The sequence below is a fragment of the Neovison vison genome, chromosome 6, assembly GCF_020171115.1.
Source record: "Neovison vison isolate M4711 chromosome 6, ASM_NN_V1, whole genome shotgun sequence".
In the NCBI taxonomy this organism is placed as follows: Eukaryota; Metazoa; Chordata; class Mammalia; order Carnivora; family Mustelidae; genus Neogale; species Neogale vison.
The window spans coordinates 8,619,813-8,641,908 of NC_058096.1; the positions used below are offsets into that span (position 1 = coordinate 8,619,813).

Below are 22,096 nucleotides of genomic sequence, written 5' to 3' on the forward strand. Positions count from 1 at the left end.
AGAACTCTTTGGAACAACAAAATAGCACATAATTATACAGAAAGTAACCAAGATGGAAAAAAAATAGATAATATACTACTTCCATAACAATGGGACTAAAAATCCTTCCATTAAAAGTACATTCCTTGGTAAATGTGACAGTGGAGTGAAGGCTAGCAATATCGCCCCCCAGTGGCCTATTCGGGTACTCATTCATTAGGAACCCAAATTCCCTGAAGCCCAGCTCAAAACCAGCTTGGGGGCGGCTTCAGTAGCACAGCATCTGCTCGTTTCTTCAAGCTTCAGCCTCCTCTTGAGTAGCTGAACGTGTCATTTCTTTATATGATCAATAAGTTCGAAGAACTTAACTGCCCTTCCCCGTGTGTCTTGCAGATCTCACAGCCCTCTGGGGGGGAGTTCTCAGGCAGACTGGGGTTGAATCTCTCAGACAGCTTTTAGGGGCACCTGGGTGGCTCAGTCCCTGCCAGGGGCACTGACCCAGAGCAGGGAGACCCCAAGATGTTCCAAAGTCTTGTTGTTGCCCTCGAAATGCCTTTCCCAGCTAACGCGCAGTGACAGAAGGAGACATCCAGTCACCTGGGGTATTAAGAAACGAGGCCAGGTCCTGAACCCCACACAACCGCTAAGCACCTGTTACCACAGCTGTGGATGGGGCAGTCTCCGACCTAAAATGCAAGGGAATAAACGGGGATTAATGTGGGGACCCACGTTAGAGTACTTTGTTCTGCGAGCTGCTCGTTTGTGCTGAGGAAGGCAAGACTTCGGGTGCAGAGGCCGAGCTGAAGGAAGTGCCTTCTGCGGCCACCGCCTCTGACAACTCAAGAGGTCGAAACCTTCCAAGATTTGCTTAAAAGCAGGACGTGGAAGACAAGGCTGTGTGAGGTATGCCTCTGGCTTTGAGGAAGAGACCGAGTTACGACTGAGGAAGCTTTCGTGGCCACTGGAACGTGGCAGGCGCCTTCCCGACCCCGATGACGACGGGGCAGTGGTCCCCATGGACCAGAGCTGGGCCACCGGAGCCATGTCCCCATCGCTCAGGAGGAGCCTGCGTGCAGGGGGGCCCGAAGCACCCAGCCTGTCCCTGAGATGAGGTGATCTTGCTCCTGGGCGAGCTGGGACGCCTGACCCGCTTGCTGCTCCCCCCTCAGAGGGGCCGGTCCTGCCGCACGTGGCAAGCCCCCGCACGTGGCAAGCCCCCGCACCCAGCCCTCCCAACGCCTGCCTCTCCCTCTTCCCATAGTCCTAACACGGCTGACCTGTTTTATTGCTGGTCTCCTCGAGCCAGAACGTAAGCTCCAGGAGGAGGGTTCTCTCTTGTTCCCTAATGTGTGCTCTGGTACCCGGGTGTTGGATAAACATTTTCTAGAATGATCGGACGGACGGAGACATGGAGCCTCACGTTACTTTCTTCACCCGCTCCCGCCCCAATCTGCTGAGCCACGCTCCTCTAGGACAAGCCACCCGGGGCTAAAACCAACGTCCAGGGCCACTCTGGCCAAGCCTGCTCCGAGGACTGGGACCACCACCCTGGAGGGGCTGGGGCCGCGTGGCTGGGAGAGCCTTCGAGGGGACAGCGGGGACAGTGACCCCTGGCAGCCCCGAGAGCTCGTGTGGGAGTGCAGGGGGGACCTGTCCCTTCCACATGTGAGACACCATGAGACCCTGTTTACCCTGTTTGATTTCTCATCTCTCGTCCTGCCTTCTGTCTTCACGCTGGTCCCTGCCACAGTGGGCAAAGTGAAAGCTTGTAGAGCCGTCAAGAAGCTGCTTTTGGTGAAGTCGTCGTCCGAGGCCTGCCTCCCCGAGATGCGTGCGCACAGCAGGTGGCAGGCCACGCGCTGAACCACAGTACGGTGACCAGGGGAACTGGCAGGCTCTCAAGACCCAGGTGCGAAGGGCTCGGCCGGTCGTCCTCTCCCCACTTCCAGAGCCGAGGGCTCGGGACCTACTTGCTAAAGTGGACGCGGACAGCTGTTTTGCTCAGAAGGGTCCTCAGCACCGTGAACCCGCAGGTGGGAGTGCTCCCAGCGAGGGACGAAAACGAGTAAGGGGATTGGGTGGGACACCCGCTGTGCCCCTGGTGACAGCGCTTTGTCTCTCTTTGTCTCTTTGCCCTGGTGGACAGCCTGCTTGAGGTGGCCTCTGACACGAGGGTGTGGGCTGGGTCGCTGCTGTGGGCCACAAGGAACAGGCACCCCATCGGGCGGCAGACCCCCTGCTGGGGAGCCGTGCTCATGGTGACATTGTGTGAAGGGACCCCGCCGGACCCACCCCCCAGGCTCCTGTTGCAGAAGGGTCCCCAGTAAGTGCTCGGCTGAAAGCAGACCGTTTTGGCTCGGGACACGGATCCAACAGCTTTTATGAACGATTCTGGAATTTATATTCAGTGACCGCTGACAGACTAGTTCTGCCCAGACACGCAGTCTTCAGGCTGAAGGTGCCCTTGCTCCCCCCATGGTTGCTGCACAAGAGACAGACGTGCAGCCAAGTCTGGAGCGTGGCAAGGAAAGCAGGTTCAGGCATCGAGAACGCGGGACCCACGATCACGCCTCTGCCCACGGATCGGTGACCACAGAACCCCTCACTCCGGCCGCAGGAAAGGTAACATCTTTCTTCTCTGAAGAGCTGAGGGCATCTCCCACCCACGAACGTCTCAGGCTACCCATCAGCGATGACGCAGAGAATAAGCAAGAGAAAGCTGTCGGTGGAAACGGTTTAACCAGAAGAGACCAGACCCGGGGAGAGCTTTTCCCTTAGGATTTCCCAGTCTTGGCTGCGGCCCCGAATGACCTGGAGCTTTCAAGACCGCTGACGGTGCCCCCATCCCGTTAGGCCACCCCCGTGCAGGGAGTACCCAGGCCTCAATACTCTAGTCAGTTCTTCGGGCAATTTCAGTGCGCAGCAAAGGTTAAGAATCACTGGTGAGAACAGAGACCACCTGACATTTTAACGTGTCCTCACGCTGAATGTGCCCCACGCCCGTGTCCTCACAGCTTAGAATCTGTGGGCAGCTTGAACCTTCTAGTTCTCCACAGAGCCACCTTCTAGCTCTACGCTGTACCTTTTCCCTCGTGAGCCACTTCCCAGCCTTCTGAAAGGGAGGCAAGCTTTCTCTGCTTAACTAGGTTATGGATTAAGCACCAGATTGATCCTTTTTCCAATTCTTTCCTTTGCTGCTGCTGATCTGAGTTCAAAGGGGCCACATTGATCCGCTCCTCAGCCACTTCCCGTCAGACCTGACCTGGGTGCTCCCTGCGAGCTCTCCGGACTGGAAAGGAATCTGGGGTGGGGGAGCCCCACCTACACGACTCACGGTGGCCATTCCGCCAAAATGATGGGCGTTTTGGCATGTCTGTCGTTTTGAGATTTTGACCATGAGATGCGTCGGCAGCGCCTCCTGCACGCCCCCTAGCCCTGCGCCCCCTGCCCCCAGCCCACAACCCTGGTTTACTCCCCGCAGAAAGGGAGAACGCACCCACGGCCCCCGGGTGGGGAAAGCAAAGGCAGAGGCATAAATTGCTAAGTTCTTTTACTCTGAAAAATCAACGTGGAAAGTCAATCTATTTGGATACCAAGCTGTAGCTACAGTGAAATCTCAGTTCTCTCCCTAAGGGAAAAAAAGGCAAGGAAATAAATATGCTTGAACAGCAACCAGGTTCCTTCTGATGGTCACGGAATCCCATCTCTGACCCAGTTTCCCTACTTTATTCTCACTTCCTAACTTTCCAGAACAAGTCTACCTCGAGAATCAGCAAGCAAACTAGCCAACTCACTCCAAGACATTGACTACACAGAAGGTCAGTTCGACGGAATAAACCTTCTCAAACGCCTTTCTCCTCTTTCTCGTTCCGGCGTCAGGAGGAATCCGCCCGTGTCGTGTCTCAACTTGCACATATTTTCAAGGGAGGATTCACGGTTTCACACTAGATAACGTGGGACTGTTCCAGCTTCAGAAACTCATCAAAAAGAGGATTTAGTCTATTAAAATGTTCCCAGCGCCGAGGTAAAAATGTATCTTGAATACAAGAGCAAACATAGTTCTGCAGGAAAACTGGTCCCTGTGTACCTTCTGTTACACAAGTCAGTTCCCGGGTGTCCGTCAGGCTCCGCCTAATGCCGCTGGCCTCTCGTGTCCGGCCCGGCCACCTGCGCTGTGCACACGGGGGCCCCCCGGACCTGGCAGGCCTCAAGCACCAGGCAGGTGTCATCAAGGGTCCAGACCTTGGGGACTTCCTTCGCACTCACCAAGTCGAGGCCGCTTGAGGTCCGGAGGGCTGCCCTGAGGGTCTCCGGGCATCTCTGGAACGTTAACAAACAACAGGTTGACACGGAAGTGAACACTTTGTTTAAAATGACGAGCTGGTGTGGACAGAGCCCCCGGGTGGCGCAGTCGGTCAAGCATCTGACTCGTGGTTTCAGTTCAGGCCGTGAGCCCAGGGTCCTGAGATCGAGCCCCACGTTCAGGGCGGGGTCTGCTTTAGAGTCCCTCTCCCTCTGCCCCTCCCCATACACTTGCTCGCGCTCTCTCCCAAATAACTAAATCTTAGGGAAAAAAAAAGTGATGTTTACAAAATAAATTTTGTGCCCGGACAAGAACTGAATTGCCTGGCAAGGGCCTATATGGATATAAGACAAGGATCCAGTGGTTCTCAGTGGGGGGCAACCTTGCCTCTCAGGGAACAGCAAGCAGTGTCTGGTGACCTTTGCGAATGTCCCAAGTTGGTGGGGGTTGGAGGGGGCTGGGTACAGGCATCCAGGGGTGCCGCCTGCCTACAGTCAGAGGACGACCCCACAACAAAGAATTCTCCAGCCCAGCAGGTTAGCGCCCCCAAACCCTCCATCTACTCATTTCCCGGGAGCGGCTGCGCGGGAAGGGGGGCGACCTGCTGAGTGTGACAAGGCGGCCAGGGCGTCTGAACGACGGGTCTAGTAAGAGGCATCTCCGCTTTCTCAGGACTTAAACTACGTGGTTCCTTTCCAAGAGAACAAAAGAAGGTATTCGATCTTTAACTATATTAAACCAGCCACAGTAACACTCACCTGACTGAATTTCTTCTGTGGAAGGGCTGGAAATTACACTGGCTGGTGCAGAATGCGGTGGAATATCTGCCTTTAAGGGTATTAAGTTTATCCTCCTTGATTAAAAAAACAGTAAAGGGTTGCACAGCTCATTAGGGTCCTAGGAATCATTTGTGACAACAAATCTCAAAACTACCTGAAGGAAACATTTAAAATTTCCAGCTGACCAGATGACACAAGGCACTAAAAGCTGATGTGCCCATGTATTGAGTAACTAAGGACTGTGTTCCGTTACTAAGTTCAATCATCACATTGACAACAGTCCAACCGTAACTGTCATCTAAAAGTCTCAGAACCTGGGGCGCCTGGGTGGCTCAGTGGGTTAAAGCTCAGGTCATGATCCCAGGGTCCTGGGATCGAGCCCCACATCAGGCTCTCTGCTCGGCAGGGAGCCTGCTTCCTCCTCTCTCTCTCTCTCTCTGCCTGCCTCTCTGCCTACTTGTGATCTCTCTCTGTCAAATAAATAAATAAAATCTTTAAATAAATAAATAAATAAAATAAAATAAAAGTCTCAGAACCTGTGATTCTGTCCCTCTCCAGTGGTACGATGAACACTCGTATGCACTGCGTATGGAAGGCCAGTGGACATGGTTTCTACTAGGGAAAGTTGCAAACCCTGGGCGGTGGGCTGCGGCCAAGTCGCGCACCCGGCTCTGGACCCCCCCTCACAGGTGGGGATGGGGACACGACAGAGGTCTGGAAGCAGGGGGGCAGCACTCAGGTCGGTTCTGAAGTCTCTCTGGCCGCATCGGAAGCCCTTACGGGATGTCCCCAGTTCGAGGTTGGGGCCTTCTGGTTTCTATTTTGTTTTTCGGCCGCCACGACAAGTTGTTCCCCCACCAGAAGCTCTTACCGGGGTGTCGTCTTGCTCCAGGCCTGCAGCGTGTTCACAGTGACCCTCCGGGATGGGGGCGCTCTTGGGTTTTGAGTGCTGGGCTGCAGGCCCTTCTTCTCCTCCGAAGGCGCTGCCGGGGCTGGAGATGGTCTCGCCTGAGGCGGGGGTGTGCCTGGACTGCTGGGGTCTTGGACTCTGCCGGTGGGGGTCCCCTCGGCCAGCCTGGGTCCTGGCGAAGACCCCTGGCTTTTCGATTTCTTTGCTGTGTCGGGAGTTCTCACGCTTAGAACCGGCTTCTCTTTCAAAGGTATTCCCAGTTCATCCTTCTCAAACGTCACGAAGGAGCAGTAGCCATCCGTGGAGGAGATGGCCAGGAAGGCCCCGTCACTGGACCTTGGTTGCCCGAACAGGAGAAAAGGTTAGAAACGGTACCAAAGTCCAGGCGCCCCTCTCAAGGCTCTCTTTAATCACTAGAAAATGCAAGTTCACGGACTCACAGGCTTCGAGTGAAAGGAGAGGGTTTGTGTGCGCCTCATGCCCACCCTTGCCCTCCCGCCGCAGCTCAACTTTCTCAGGCGCTGCGACATCTCAGGACTGTCACCAGAATCACCCAAAGGAAGGTGCAGGGACCTTTCTCCACCCCCACCCAAGAAGGAAAAGAAGGAAAAAGGTTATAAAGAGCAAGAAGGGGATGGTGGAGGGCAGGCCCGGCGGAGCCAGCATGAGCAGGTGTTGGGGGTAAACCAGGGAGCCTGGGGGCGCAAAGGACCTCAGCAGAAGGCAGAGTGACAGCACGGATAACCACGGTTCTGGGGGACAGGGGCTCACAGGTGCAGGCTTCCTGCCAGGGAAGGAAGGTCCCTGTCCCAACAACCAGGGACCCCACGGGCCTCCCCTCAGTTTGAGAATTAGAGGAATCCCCAAGGCATTGGAATGGCTTCATTCAGATGTTACAGTTACACTAGGAAATGGTATTATAGCAAAGTAGAAATGGCTTTCCTTTTAATGTTGATTCCTTTTAAAAGGTATTGGTAGGGGCGCCTGGGTGGCTTAGTCAGTTAACTAAGTTAACTAACTAACTAAGAGCCAGTTAACTCCTGGTTCCAGCTCAGGACATGATATCGGGATTCTGGGATCGCGCCCCCTATTGGGCTCTGTGCTCAGCGGGGAACCTGCTGGAGATTCTCTCTCTCTCTTTCCTGTCTGCTTGTGCATGCACACAATCTCTCCCTCAAATCTTAATTTTAATTTTTATTTTTAAAGATGCTATTTGAGAGAGAGACAGAGCAAGCAAGGGGAGCAGCAGAGGGAGAGGGAGAAGCAGACTCCCCACTGAGCCAGGAATTGGGACTCAATCCCAGGACCCCGAGATCATGACCTGAGCCAAAGGCTGATGCTCAACTATCTGAGCCACACAGGTGCCCTTCAAATAAATAAAATCTTAAAAAGAAGAAATTAGTAAATATGGGCCCAAAAAGCCAGCTCTAGTGCTGAAATGCTCCCGACCCCAGGGTCCACTCCAGGGCACCACACCGCACACCTCCTCCCCGCCGGCCACTCACCAGGACACGTCACTCAGGGTGTGATAATGTATGTTAGACACGTAGCCGAACGGGAAGGGCTGCTGGGTGTCGTACAAGAGCACTGAGTCCTCCGAAGCCACAGCGAACACCAAGCGGTAAGGCAGGCGCACCAGCTCCACGCCCGGCTCCTGCGAGGGTCCGTCTGCTGGGGGTGGGGGGGGGACAAAGGACAGGAAACAAGGAGCAAATGCAAACGCATTCCTCCAAAGCCCTCTCTCCAGGGACATAAATAGCATCATTTCACGGAAGCCCAGGTCTGAAGAGAACCACACAGGAACCGGCGAGGAAGCCGTGTCCTGACCCGAGAGTCGGGGGCCCCAAAGGAGGTTCGAAAGGCCAGGACCAGACGTGGGAATGAAACAGGGCAGGCTGAGGGGCCGCTTTTGGAGAAGGAAAAATAAGGGTCACCAAGAAACATTCTGTGAATGGTCCTTCAGTTCGTTACACACATTCACATCAAGGATTAAGGAGTTAAAAACAGCCGCTTCTGGCCGGGGGGGAACAGGGACCTGATTTACCCCCCAACCTGGAGCAACCAACACCAGGCAGATTATACCACATGACCGCCTTCCAGACCTCAACCGCCAGGCACTGAAGGACACCGATCCCTGAGGGACGGGAAGTGAAGAGGAAGGCCTCCATCTGCCTCAGTTTACCACCTGGAGCTTCTGGTCCCAGAAAAGGTAGAGAGAAGCCCGCAGCAGCCAGCCCGAGCCGTCAGGTGGGAGCTGGGAGCGGGAGGCCTGGGCGGCCGGAGCTCACAGGGGCCTTCTCTGTCTCTAGCCAGGCACGGAAGGGTGTGAGTATGTGAGAAAACCACCCCAGGACCGAGCAAGAACCACAGGAAAGCCATTCCCGGAGCCCCCTCCAGCCAGGATGGAAAACCTAACTCATGGGGCCCTGGCGAGCACACGTCAGGCCAGGCGTGGGGCAATTAGCTGTAGACCAAAGGCCACTGGGGTCTGGTCTAACGAAGAGAAGTAGCTCAATGTTTCCAAGTGACTTCACCGCATCCCAGAATAAAGCTCAAGAATATTTGTAAAAATACATCTGGCATCCACGAAGGGACGGTTCCCAATGTCTGGCGTCTAATAAGAGAAGTATCAGGCCCGCAAAGAAGAAAATATGACCCGTAACGAAGGGGGAAATCAAAGCCGATCCTCTGTATGCAAAGACACGAGAGCCACTACGGACACCGTATTCTGCGTGTTCGAGAAGAAGAGGAACGATGGAGCACGCTAAGTAGAGACGTGGGGTTTGGGACTCAGAAAACGGCGATGCCGAGGGAGAAAAACAGGCAGCCTGACCCCCGGCAGTCTGACCTAACGCATGTGTAGATGGAGCGCAGTGGACAGGGCAGGGCAGGACAGAAAAACACGGTTGAAATTCCTCAAACTTGGTGAAAACTATAAACCCACAGACCTAAGAGCTCAAGGAACCCCCAGCACGAGAAACCTGCGGATAACCACACCGAGGCCCATTGTGATCTGACTGGTTAAAGCCACGGACAAGATTTCTATGTGTACATGGAGGGAAAAAAAACTTAAAAAAAAACAAAAATCCAGTTCAAACATAATTTCACTGCATAGGAAATGGATGAACAACATTCGACTGCTTCAGCAGAAAAATACGAGTACTCTTCTTCCTTTAATGTTTAAGTGAAGAAAGTGTATTCGGGATGATGCAAAACACGGACACACATTCTGAGAACACTGGGCTTTGCTCCAGCCTCCCGAGTAACCAGACTGAACCAAACCCACGTACGTTTCCCCACAAGATAAAGCCAAATCACAGGGCGCCTGGGTGGCTCAGTCGTTAAGCGTCTGCCTTCGGCTCAGGTCATGATCCCAGGGTCCTGGGATCGAGCCCCGCATCGGGCTCCCTGCTCAGCGGGGAGCCTGCTTCTCCCCCTCCCACTCCCGCCGCTTGTGTTCCCTCCTCGCTGTGTCTCTCGCTGTCAAATAAATAAATAAAATCTTTAAGAAAAAAAAAAAAATCACGACCCATAACACTACCGCTGTGCCTCTAGCGTACCTTGTTCCGCCACGGGCCTCAGCTCAAAGTAGACGGGACAGCAGCGGACAGCAAGCGTCGCTTTGCCAGGACACGGAAGATGCGCAATAGGCCTGGAAAGTGGGTCATGACCTTTTTAGAAAGGGCACCGTTTCTCACCAAGAGCAAAAAGAAAGGGCCAACATGTCAACAATATCTTCAACTGCGTACCTTTTAAGATTTTTCCTGGAGAAAACATAAGTCGTATTTGTTACGTTTTCGCCAGACTCCACACATCCAGCTGGGGAAGCAGGGAGACGAGAAGAGGCGAGGTTTTATTAGACCAAAGCACAGAAACTCGGGAGCATCCATCCCTGGCTTGTGAAATATTTGCCCCAGCTAAGCTGTCTGCCCCAGACAATGCTTCTGTGACTGAGGACAAATACGAACAGTCCCAGTCTGGGCTCGGCGCTTACTCCAGGCTCTACCCGCCTGTCCCCTCCCCTGAGCGGTCCACCCAGCCAGGGCGGCTTCAGGCCTGGGCAGGAAGGGCAGAGCAGGGGCCCCTGGCTATGAAGATGTCCCGCAGGGAGACCGGCCACTTCCTCCCGGAGAAGCACTCTCTCGAGATCCACCCCCAGCTCTGTCCCCGGGTTTGAGCCTGGTGGCCTGTGTCTGCTCTGCTCCTTCCCACCTGCCTGGGGGGGCCAGGAGGCTGCCGGGGGATCCAGGCCTCTGCTACAGCCTCGGCCCCCTGCAGCAGCTGACCTTGCTCTGGGGACAGCCCACGCTGGAGCTCTCTTCTACACGCACCCCAGGATGTCCTTAAGACAAGGGCAGCCCCAGGCGGCGAGGACCACTGACCACACCTCTTTCTTGATACCCACACACAAGACATCTCACCTGCGGCCGCTCCATCCCCACGGTGCGGGCAGAGGTCCCGCCAGCACTGGTTCTGCCCTCCCCGCCCAGCCCATCTGAACCAGCCGTGGAGCGTTTCCGCCTTCCCTCCACGCTGGTGCAACCGCGACCATCCGTTACGACTCAACTGTCTTTCTCCTCCCCCGGTGGGGTTTTCAGTGCAGCTCACAGAATCGGGGTCTTGTCTCCTCCTAACCTGCCGCTGCTCTGCTCTGCCGACCACTCGCCAGCACTAACCCGGGGTCATGCACCTTTTTACTAGCTGCCTGACATTCACGGCGGTGACAACACCGTAGCTCATTCACCCGTCTCGTTAATCAGTACAGTTGGTCCAGAGATAGAAACAACAGACACGGTCGAAAATAGACTGTCATACTAGGTTTCATTTCTTACAGACTGAGGCTAAGACGAGGGGCAGACAGGCTGACGAGGACACGCATGTGACGGTGACCAGACTGTTTCCTGAAAGGGCTGTGACCATTCACAGTCCACCAGCAATACCCACGTTCTGCTTGCCCATCAGCAGCAGGTATTTTCACTTTTTTCTAGTCTGAAAATAATAAAGAGATACCTAGCTGTGTGTCACTTTAATTTCTGTTTTTCTATCACTGAGCGTCCGAACATTATCTCGTGTGTGCTGAATGCATAAATCTGCCTTTTTGTATCTTTCACTCATTTTCTTTCTTTTGGGTTTTTCTTTTTTCTCAATTTGAAAGAGCCACTGTATGTGATGTACATAAGCTCTTTCCTGACTGTAAACAGAATTTTCCAGTTCTGTTATTTGTCGACTGATTTGCGTACAGGGTCTTTGCTGTACAAAGGTTCCCAGCCAAGTGCCATCAAAACCGTCCCGATTCCTAGGATGTTCTCCTACATGTTCACCTTTTATTTTATTTTTTTTAAGATTTTATTTATTTAATTGACAGAGAAAGACACAGCGAGAGAGGGAACACAAGCAAGGGGAATGGGAGAGGGAGAAGCAGGCTTCCTGCTGAGCAGGGAGCCCGATGCGGGACTTCAGTCAGGCAAACACCTGCTCAAGTACTATTATTTTTCATACTTCTAAAACTGTTCTTGGGGCACCTGCAGCTCAGTTGGTTAAGTGTCCGACTCTTGACTTTGGTTCAGGTCATGATCTCAGGATCACGACATTGAGCCTGTGACAGGCTCCATACTCAAGGCAGAGTCTGCTTGGGATTCTCTCTCTCCCTCTGCCCTTTCCCCCACTCATGCTCTTTCTAAATAGCTAAATAAAATCTTTAAAAACAAACCAAAAAAAAGCTTGTGAAACCCACCTGGCGTGAGGAGCAAAGATCCATCAGGAGTAAAACTCAGTCGACGAAAGAATGACTTCATGCTGTCATCATGAAACATCCGGTAACTTCTCGCCTGTGGCACACAAGTTGAAACACTAATCCAAGTCTTACATTCACAAAAAAGGCTTATCAGGTGGTTTTTTTTTTTTTTCTTAATTTTATATAGTATCATTTATTAGTCACATAATAAAAGATGAAATATATTACAAATCAAATAACCACTCAAGACTACAGGAGTAGGGGCCCCTGGGTGGCTCAGTCAGTGAACTGTCCAACTTTTGATTTTGGCTCAGATCATGATCTCAGGGGCCTGGGATCGAGCCCCATCATCAGGCTCCACGGTGAGCAGCAAGTCTGTTTGATATTCTCTCCCTCTGCCCCCACCCCCACTCTCTCTCTCTAAAATAAATAAATCTTAAAAAACTAAAAAAACAAACTGCAAGGGTCTCGTGAACACTAACCACGCATTTGCATTAAGGAGAGCTGTGTGTGTCGGGGCGCCTGGGTGGCTCAGCCGGTTAAGTATCTGCCTTCAGCTCAGGTCACGATCTCAGAGTCCTGGGATCGAATACGGCGTGGGGCTCTCTGTCCAGCAGGGAGCCTGCTTCCCCACTCTGTCTGCACCTCCCCCCTCAAATAAATAAAATCTTAAAAAAAAAAAGGAAATCTGTGTGTGTGCATGGGTCTACATGTGCGTGTGTGAGCGTGTGTGCATGCGCGCGTGCGTGCAGCTCTACAGTTGTTGTTTTAAAAGCCTCTCTGAGAACACAGCACACGGGCAGCAGTGGTTTGGAGAATGAGACGGGGGAGGGAGGAATGCAAGACGACAACCCGGGGCCCTCTGTTCTCTGTGTGTGCCCACTCAGAATTTCCAACTTAATGAACACTTCGTATGGAGAAAATCGCCAGCCGCTACACTGGTAACCTATCTTTCCAAATGTGTCTCGAACACCTGTGGGTCGGTTTTTGCTCGGACTCACTGACACTTGATAAACACTAAGCGTTTGGGTGTCCAGGACCCAAAGACCCAGCATGTCCCTCCTCACTGTAGGGGAGCTCTCCTGTGTCACCAGTCATGGCCCATCCGGCCTTAGTCGGCTGCCTGAGGACAGGATTCATATCACGTCCCTGTTTTGTTCCAGTGACCAACCTGCTCCCTTTTGCCTGAAGTGCCTGCGTCTGTAGTCTTATTCCTCCAGGACCACTGGCTCACAGGACCACTGTGCCCCAGCAATATTCTCTCCATACCGGCCAGGACGGCATATGGCCCCCTACCAGACACTTGACATATCTGCCTTCCTGTTGCATAGTGCATAATGCAGGGTCCCCCTAGGTCAAGAGTTCTTGACCCTCACTACACCTCAGGATCCCATAGGGGCCCTGCCAACCTCAAGCCAAGCAAATCACATCTGGGGAGGGGAACGGGCACCCATTATTTCTTAATGCTCCCAGGTGACTCCACACTGAGCCAGGGTTGAACACCTCTGTCCACCATCAGCAGCTCTCCCCCAGCCCCCGGATGTCCCCAGTTCCATGCAGAGCAGCCCAGTGGCCTAACTGAACCTTGACCAGATCCGAGAAAGTACAAGGCAGTTCAAGCATCGGGGGCCCGAGAACAGTGGTTTAGCCGTAAGACGCGGAGGAGCTCGGGACCCCCCACCTCAACTGAAGCCCCGCTCAGGTAGGACGAACAGCTTGTACCTCGCCTTCCGCCCCTATTCCAGACAGCATTTTTGAGACATTAAAAGCCACACGTTTCTTCTGGGTGCTGTATACCCTCAGGATCCTAAAGAAAGAAGAAGATTCTGACTGATCTCTTCTAGCGAAGGAAGTGTTTGGCATAGAAGCGATCCAGTGTCAAAACTGAAGGCCAGTTAAACGACATCAGTCTGCAAGACCACTTACAGCCCCAGGCGTCACACTGTCACACAGTAACTCACTGTGGCGGAAGCAAACCCCCTGAGGCTGGTCACGAATGCAGTAAGAACTAGGTCATAACTTTTTTTATCGAATGTTTCAACTTGGTCAAGTAAGATGTACTTTAGGCCTGGCCCCTTCAGGCTTCGGACACTCGGCCCAGTAGCGATTTGTGGGACTACAGTGACATTTGTTTCAAACGGTCTTGCCCTCAGGGATTTGCACGAGTGAGGGAAACACCAGCATATAAATTTGGTTGTTACTAATCCATATTATTCCCATAATGAATAAAACACCAAGATCAGAAAATAAATGCACATACAATATCAAAGTGTTTCCTTTTCCTAGCCTCTCCTAACTCTTCCACATTGCTGGGCCATCTGGAATCAAAGGTGTTATGATAAAAAGTAGTTGGGTACCTGTACCCCTGGGGCCAATAACACACTATATGTTAATTAAAAAATAGAAAATAAATAAAACAAATAAAAGTAGTTGGATAAAAACTCAAAAGGGCTATCTTGGGACGCCTGGGTGGCTCAGTTGGTTAAGCAGCTGCCTTCGGCTCAGGTCATGATCCCAGCATCCTGGGATCGAGTCCCACATCGGGCTCCTTGCTCAGCAAGGAGCCTGCTTCTCCCTCTGCCTCTGCCTGCCATTCTGTCTGCCTGTGCTCGCTCTCTCTCTGATAAATAAAATCTTTTAAAAAAAAAAAAAAGGGCTATCTTGACCAAGGAGTAATATATCCAGCACCTCGGATGTTCTTTGTTCCAAGAACACAACTAAATGCAGGACACCAGTAAACATAGCAACAAAACCTCCTTTCAAAAAAGACAAAATATTCTGGGGCGCCTGGGTGGCTCAGTGGGTTAAGCCGCTGCCTTCGGCTCAGGTCATGATCTTAGGGTCCTGGGATCGAGTCCCGCATCAGGCTCTCTGTTCAGCAGGGAGCCTGCTTCCTCCTCTCTCTCTGCCTGCCTCTCGGCCTACTTGTGATCTCTCTCTGTCAAATAAATAAATAAAATCTTTAAAAAAAAAAAAAAAAGACAAAATATTCTATGTTTCCATTAATTTAAGTGGAGTCATTAAAATCACTGCAGTAAACTATATTCAGAAAATGAAACAGGGGTGTCTGGCTGGCTCAGTCGGTAGAGCACATGACTTGATCTTGGGGACTGTGAGTTTGAGACCTGTTGTGGGTGTAGAGTTTACTTAAAGATAAAATCTTAAAAAAAAAGAAGAAACGTTGAACCCCATCTTTAGGTACCCCTTCTTGCATATCATATTTACATAAAACACTTTTTCTTTAAAAGTTGCCCATGAAATTCATATGTAATTCAAAGCTCTCTATGCATTCATTCACCAATTCGATAAAGAGTTACTAAGCACTATGTATAAGGCACTGACCCTAATTAGTTTCCAATATCTTGTTATGGTTTAAGAATAACATTAAAACCAAACGCTTTATAAGAAATCAAGAGGGGCGCCTGGGTGGCTCAGTGGGTTAAACCGCTGCCTTCGGCTCAGGTCATGATCTCAGGGTCCTGGGATTGAGCCCCGCATCGGGCTCTCTGCTCAGCAGGGAGCCTGCTTCCTCCTCTCTCTCTGCCTGCCTCTCTGCCTGCTTGTGATCTCCGTCTGTTAAATAAATAAATAAAATCTTTAAAAAAAAAAAAAAAAAAAGAAATCAAGAACATGGATGGATGAACCAAACCTTGACTCTGCCTTATTATTGAGTAAGTGGGGATGAAAACCTCTGCGGAAAATTTAAGTCAACAGAGAAGACAACTTGCCAAACATGGACGTACCTGTCACAGCTCAGGGTGGCAACATACTGACCCAAGGGGTCCCAGGTTACTCCTTGGACGTAACTTTTATGTTCATTAAAGATGGAGATCTTTTGTCCTGCATAAAAGCACACAACAGCATTACAGAAACTTACTCGCGCACAAGCGGAGTCGACTACAGTTTAAGCACGACGACCTTCATCCCACTCCATCATCCCACGGGTGGTTCGGGAGGACCTCCGCACCCCGCGCTGTGTCGCCTCTGGGGAGACAAAGAGGACCTCACACAGCCCACACTCCCAAGGAGCCCGCGGCTTTGGGGGAGAGACACACCCACTGATGGGCCGCATGGGACACAGAGGGACAGCAGCTGGGGCAGCAGCAAGGGTCAAGAAGGGGACAAGCCAAGGTCAGCTCTCCAGGTCGGGCACGACAAGGGGGGGGGGGGTTCCTGAAGGAGCCGCTACCGTGAGCAGATCCACGGCGGGAGGGGAGGGCCGCTTAGGCACATGGAGCTATTAATAAGTAAGGGAGAATGCTAGAGGATCATGTCCATGGCCAAGATGGCAAGACAGGGAGGACAGGAAGTATGTGACCGCAACCCTATAGGGCAAGGAAAGAAAAGGTTCGGCGAATTCAAGATGCGGCCGAGAACGCCCGGCTGGGAAGTAAGGTGCACGATAAAGACGAAACTGAGGTTCACAGAGAACACAGGCCGTACCCTAGTTAGGAGGTGACAGCAGGCCAGGTCGGAGGCGAGGGCCCGAGCAAAAAGCAGGGATGGGAAAGGGACTCTGTGGAAAGAGATTAAACCAGCAGTGCGCAGGGGCTACCTGGATAAAAGGAGGAGGAAGGCACAAACCCTGACCATTCGAAGCAAAAACAAAAACAAAAACACCGAAATCCCTCTTCTCTGAAAAGGAGTCTACACTCGCTCGGCCGTCTACAGTTGGGCCTCTGCTCCCCCGACCCCGTGACCCAGCCGATGTCCGGGAAATGCAGCGAGTGTGCTTCAGGCTAACTCCCCCCACCCCAAGCCGTCCTGCAAGTCTTTCAGGGTCTGTGACATGAAGGTGGCCCAGGGCTGGGTGACAGCATCTCCTCAGACACCAGAGAGTCTTTTTAACCCACAGTTGTGCCGTTAGGTCGGTGTGTGAGTGTGGGGGTTTCTGAAGAGGGACTTTGTAAGCGACCCGTGCCCGAGTGGCACCCCGCAGGGCCCCTCCCCTGCACTTGCTGCTCCCACGCGCGCGCAGTCTGCTCGTGCTCCTGGGGCTCAGGGCAGCTTTCCTGGCACTATGGCTACCGACGTCACACCCGCTGTGTATCCGACACCTGCCAGAATGCAGCCACCATCTTGTAGGAAGTAAGGACCTGGCCACATCCAAGCTCATTACAAGTGGCTTCAGGGGGTTGCTGGGTGGACTGTCCACACAGACGCTGAAATTATCCGCATCAATGGCCTGGTGTGGGGAAGAAAGGACGACGGGGACACTGGCCGTCCATGTTGCCAAGGTCGGGGACTGAGTAGGAACGTGACAGAGGTGGGGCAAGACAGAGGGGTCTGGCTGGCCGGCAGGGCCTCCAACAGACAGACTGTCTCAGAGTGGATAATCCAGAGGCCCAGGGGGCGCCTTCTCCAGCCTGACTCCCTCCCGGTGCTCGCAGCTGCGGGAGCACCAGCCGGGAGCACAGTACGAGGCAGCAAGGAAACATCAAGTTTGAGTAACCGTCTGCAGAAGGCAAAAACGGTCACGTGTTAGGCACTAACTGGCTTCTGGCAACTCACTTTTGGCCAGTTTTGTAACTTCTCACACGTCTACCATCTCCCTAACTAGAGAACAGGTTCCATAAATGAGCGAGGTGTCCTCGGCTGTCCTCGCTCTCAGACAGACACCTGGTCCTACCTTTCCCCACATGGCGCCTTCAGTGCCCATCGATGGCGACGACGGGCTACGCTGCCCGAGACCCTGAGTTCCACGAAGGTGAGCCCTGCCCCCAACATGTCCATAACCCCACGCATGCGGGACAGACCTCGCTCTGGCACCACGGCCAGGCCTCCTACACTTGGATGGGGACCCTGAAACTAAGTTGGGTCCATGACACAGGCGCCCACCCTGCTGAGCCAGACACCCATTTTAGTTCACTCAGAAACTCTACTCATGCCTTTAAGATAAAGCAGGTTATGGGTGCCGGGGTGGCTCAGTCGGTTAAGCATCTGCCTTGGGCTCAGATCTCAATCCTGGAGTCCTGGGATCGAACCCTACACTGGACTCACAGCTCAGCAGGGAGTCTGCTTCTCTGTCTGCCTCTGCCCCCATGCCCTCTCTCTCTCAAACAAATTAAATCCTTAAAAAATAATAATAATAAAAACAGATAAAGCAGATTAGACCTTTTAGCCACTTACAAGATTCCATCCCCCTGACAATAACAGAAACGCGTCCGCTACCTTTACCGACGTCCCATATGATGGCGGTGTTATCCACAGAGGCAGAAGCCATCAAATTCCCGTCGGCTGCCCAGCAGATATCGTACACATCTTCTAAGTGGCCCCTGGAGTCCAAAGAGGAAAAGGAAGGGAAAAGGCAAATCTCAATGAGAGAAACACCATCAAAAATTTACAGGCACACTCGGAGACCATGCATTAGGATTTTAGAAATTTCCGCTGGAACTAGATCAGCTGCAGCTAGGGTCTGCTATCTTCAGGGGTAGTTACAGCTTTGTAACTGGTTCAGTCTGACTAATGAATATTTTAGAGCAGAAATAAAGCCCATGTGGGGGGGTGTGTGAGTGACCCAGTCAGTGATTTGGTTTGGGCTCAGGTCACGATCTCAGGGTTGTGAGATGGGGCCCCGTACTGGCTCCACAGCCATTGTGGAGCCTGCTTGAAATTCTCTCTCTTCCTCTGCCCTCTCCCCGCCAACCCTCTTATAAGAAAGAAAGAAAGAAAGATCCACTGTAATCATGTTAAAATGTCAAAATGCAGGGCACCTGACGGCTCAGTCAAGCATGCAACTCTTGATCTCAGAGTTGTGAGTTCAAGCCCCATGATGGGCACAGAGCCCACTTAAGAAAAAAAATTTTTTTTAATTAAAAAAAAAAAAAATGCATGTGAGCTAAATGCATTCGGAGCAGTTGGGTAAACCACTCCGGTGGGCCGCCCCCCCCCACTCCGTTACCGGAGGGTTTTCACGACAGTCCAGTTCTCCTTATTCAGCTGAGCCTCGTCCTCATCCTGAAAGGCGAGCTGCTCCGGCTCCTTGTTGTCGTTCACCTTCCACAGCAGGATGACCGCATCTGTGTAGCGAGCGATTCAGGTAAGACAAGCCACGCTTCGGGCAGCCTCCTTCATTGCCGGGCTTTCAGCACATTAAACCCTATTTACAATGTTCAATAGCTACTACCGTCACTGCGAGCGCCTTCTAAGAATCTGGATAGGAAAAACAGGTTTCCCTTCTGATCTAAAACTCCAAAATCAAACTCCTACCAAGTCAGAGCTATCCAATGTCATGTGCAACAGAAGGGTCCCCAGGCCAGGAAAACACTGCAAAGCAGCCGACTAGGTTAACAAATCCTAAGGCACTGCCTTAGGAATGGCCGAATAAGGAAAAACAAAGAACCACCAAGCGAGGATCGGCAAATTGCTCCCAGCTGTGTAAGCTTCAGCGGACTTAGCATCCTGACTCCTCAGTTACCTCACCTGCAAAATGGGGTAACAGCATACCTACCTCCTAGGGCTGTCTCGGGGATTAAATGAGTTAATACGCAGAAAGCACTTAGAACACAATGCCTAGCCCGCGGGACAAGTGGACACATTAGCTACTCATACGGACACATCAGATACCTCAGCGCGAGGTCATCCATTGTCCGGGCGCTCTGACTCCCTGAGCTCTGCCCCCAACTCACTGCACAAATCTGAGCACCACGCACCTTCCCTCTGAGTGCTGGTCACCGAGCCGGCAGTATGGGCACAAGAGAGGAATTCTGGGAGCCGGATGGCGAGATGGGCCTTGACATTGGCAGGTGGACACTCTCCACTGCCAACAGCAGGCTTCTGGGCCTCCAAGGCCAAAGGACTGGGCAAAACAAGGGCTGCCCTGTGCAACCTCTCAGCAGACAGCCTGCCGGCCTCCCCCGGTGGTGCTCCCTACTTTCCACCTTTCCCTCTGTGCACACACGCCCTGGACATCATGGCACCGAACTTCACCCGATCTCTTTGCTCCTTCGGCAAATAAAACCTGCAATGTGTTTTATTTTCTAGTAACTCTTAGACTCTTCTGGTGTCAAAGCATGGTGAAGAGATTTACTTTTTTTGTAGCAGTTTTATGCTACTTAAGTACAAGCAGAAAATAGGAATCAATCTGCTTTTACCAAGCAAACATAATTTAGAGGCCATTCAGACACTACTCCCCCAACTGAATTAATTAATTATGAGCGACGTGGGAGAGAATGTGATCACTCGGATACTAAACCAGCAATCAAACAAGGCCGGGACAGCTGCACTGGAACGCGGTAAAAGGGTAAGCGCCTTCCTACTTGTCTCTACCAATGGGATGGGGTGAGGGGGTGTCGCTGGGGGGAGGGGTGCATTTACAACCAATTCTTCTCAGGTTAAGCTTGCTATCCCCCATCCCCTCATGCTCCTCAGAAGGTTTTTTACTAAACTATCTAAATGACGGATTGAGAGGTCAAGTGACCTCTAAAATAGAAAAGCATCCCTAGCTCAGAGCTCACGAACATGAGACACAAAGGTATCTGGTTTCTAAGGAATTTTGAAGGATAATACTCATACTCACCGTCTCCTCCTGATGCTAAAATTTCCCCATTTGGAGAAAACCGCACGACATTGACCGCTTTGGTATGGCGAGTGAGGTTGGACAAAAATTCAACAATGGCCTTTCCATCGGGTCCTTTCGCCACCTTCCAGATCTGACGAAACCCAATACATTTGTTCAGGGAAACATACAAACGAGCACCTACCCTACTGTGCTTCCTAAACACAAGGCTACGCTAATTATCAGGAAGAAAACGGTTTTTCTCTTGATACATCAAATGAACTTCTTGTCCCATTGCCTGCCGCCCTCCCTCCTACCTCTTTCTAGGGCAAACTGTTCCCCAACAGAAACGGGCTTATTTTAAAATAAGGAGCATGGAGCCGATCAAAGTAGGAAACACTCCCAGGAGCAAAGCTTTCTTTTACTTTTCTGGTTCAGTCAAGGGCCTGAGAAGCGCTCTCTCGGGGCTAGATGACCCAACAGTCTGAGTGTGCAGACACTGGTCTTCCAGGAAAGACTGGAGAAGGCGGCCCCCGCAGCCCGTCTCTGCGCCCCGGCCCCGTTTACCCTGACCGCGGTGTCCACGCCCGCCGACGCCAGTCTGTGGATCCTGCCGGCCGCGCCGGGCTGGAAGTCCAGGCTGTACACCGGCTCCTTGTTGTGCCAGGCTATTTCGCAAGTAATGACTTTCATCCTCCCGAATCTTGAAGGAGAAAAACAAATTCCTCCGGCGCCGCTCTTTTCCCAAAGACAGAGGAAAGCTGAAAATCGTTGGTAATGAACTGAGTATCAGAGCAGGCAAGGTGTCCTGAACGCTCATCAGGAGCCAGGAGCCCTGCTCCTGAAAGATGCACGCTGTACCGGGAAAGGATGTCCATGCTGACCTCTCTCGAAACACCCTGCAAGTGCCCCTAAAATGCTTCACTGAGCCCAGGCCGCTGGGCTTCTTTCCCGGCTGTGTCCGGAAAAGCAAAATGGAACGCCCGGGCAGAGGAAATCAAGGGGCCGGGCCCCGCTGCGCGACCGCCCCCGCTTAGTGGGGGTTGGGGGGTGCTCCGGGAGAGCCGGGGACCGGGGTAGCTCGGGTGAGGGGCTGTCCGGGGCAGGGGGCCGCCCGGGGGAGGCCTCCTGGGGGAGGGGACCCACTGGGGAAAGGGGGCCGCGCGGGAGGGGGGATAACCACCTCCCAGAGGCGGGGCCACCAGGAGGACGGGGTCGCCCGAAGGAGGGAACCAAGGCCAGGGGGCCAGAGGGGACCCGCCCCCGTTCCCAGGCCGTAAGGGACGGGGCGCTCGGCCGGGAAGCCGCAACCGGGCCTGGCCGGGAGGAGGCCGCACGGGGTCGGAGCGGGGACCGGCCGCCCGAATGCACGCCATTCCGGGGCTATGCCGGGACCCCGCGGGCCGCCCTCAGCGAGATCCTTGCGCCCCCGTCCCGCCCAGCAGGGAGACAGTGGGGACGCGGGAGCCAGCGCCGGGGAAGCAGTACCTGCAGGAACACGGTCAGTCCACCGCTCCGCCAGCTCCCGCCACCGCCTGCGCTTCTTCCCGCGCGCCGCAGGCCCCGCCTCCCGAGGGGCGGGACTGCCCGCGACGCCCCGCCTCATTGCGGGTGGAACCCTGTTCGTTCCGCCTTCGTGTGGGCGGGATTTGCGTGGCGCTCCGCCCCTCCTCCGAGCAGAGTGGTCCAGAGGTGCTGAGTCCTCGAAATCCCCGGCTGTTCCCGCCAGTTCACTAATTACGTGCGCGACCCACGCCTCGGTGGAAGAATAGATGAGTTCATCGTCTCATTCAATTATTTCTTCCCTTCTTAACTCTTGTAGCAAACATTGCCTGAGCATCCCCTAGGTGCTGGACCCTATGCTGGCGCTGGACGAGCAGTGGAGAGAGAAACT

General features: G+C 53.0%; 1 protein-coding gene across 2 annotated transcripts; it reads right to left on the reverse strand.

The window, feature by feature from the left end:
- Nucleotides 1–3,512: 3,512 nt before the first annotated feature.
- CHAF1B (chromatin assembly factor 1 subunit B) lies at nucleotides 3,513–21,734 on the reverse strand. 2 transcript variants are annotated; one of them, XM_044250943.1, is made up of 14 exons: nucleotides 21,691–21,734; nucleotides 20,770–20,963; nucleotides 20,224–20,356; nucleotides 18,607–18,724; nucleotides 17,877–17,980; nucleotides 15,449–15,545; nucleotides 13,428–13,512; nucleotides 11,706–11,799; nucleotides 9,721–9,790; nucleotides 9,532–9,623; nucleotides 7,477–7,639; nucleotides 5,933–6,307; nucleotides 5,041–5,135; nucleotides 3,513–4,299 (listed from the first exon to the last, which is right to left on the reverse strand). In XM_044250943.1, exons 2-14 carry the CDS (start codon nucleotides 20,893–20,895, stop codon nucleotides 4,208–4,210), a joined length of 1,644 nt encoding a protein of 547 aa, XP_044106878.1. In that variant the 5' UTR covers nucleotides 20,896–20,963; nucleotides 21,691–21,734; the 3' UTR covers nucleotides 3,513–4,207. The 2 variants fall into 2 exon arrangements, with proteins under 2 accessions (XP_044106878.1, XP_044106876.1); XM_044250941.1 differs by having other exon boundaries at nucleotides 7,477–7,642.
- Nucleotides 21,735–22,096: the final 362 nt, after the last annotated feature.

What these genes read in the sequence shown, in the direction of transcription:
- CHAF1B (XM_044250941.1), bottom strand. Translation starts at nt 20,895, where the DNA reads ATGAAAGTCATTACTTGCGAAATAGCCTGGCACAACAAGGAGCCGGTG. An exon ending in GAATAGGGGCGGAAGGCGAG is followed by an intron (nt 11,800 to 13,427) that starts GTACAAGCTGTT and finishes TGTGTGCCACAG; the next exon opens with GCGAGAAGTTACCGGATGTT. An exon ending in TCCAGGAAAAATCTTAAAAG is followed by an intron (nt 9,624 to 9,720) that starts GTACGCAGTTGA and finishes CCCACTTTCCAG; the next exon opens with GCCTATTGCGCATCTTCCGT.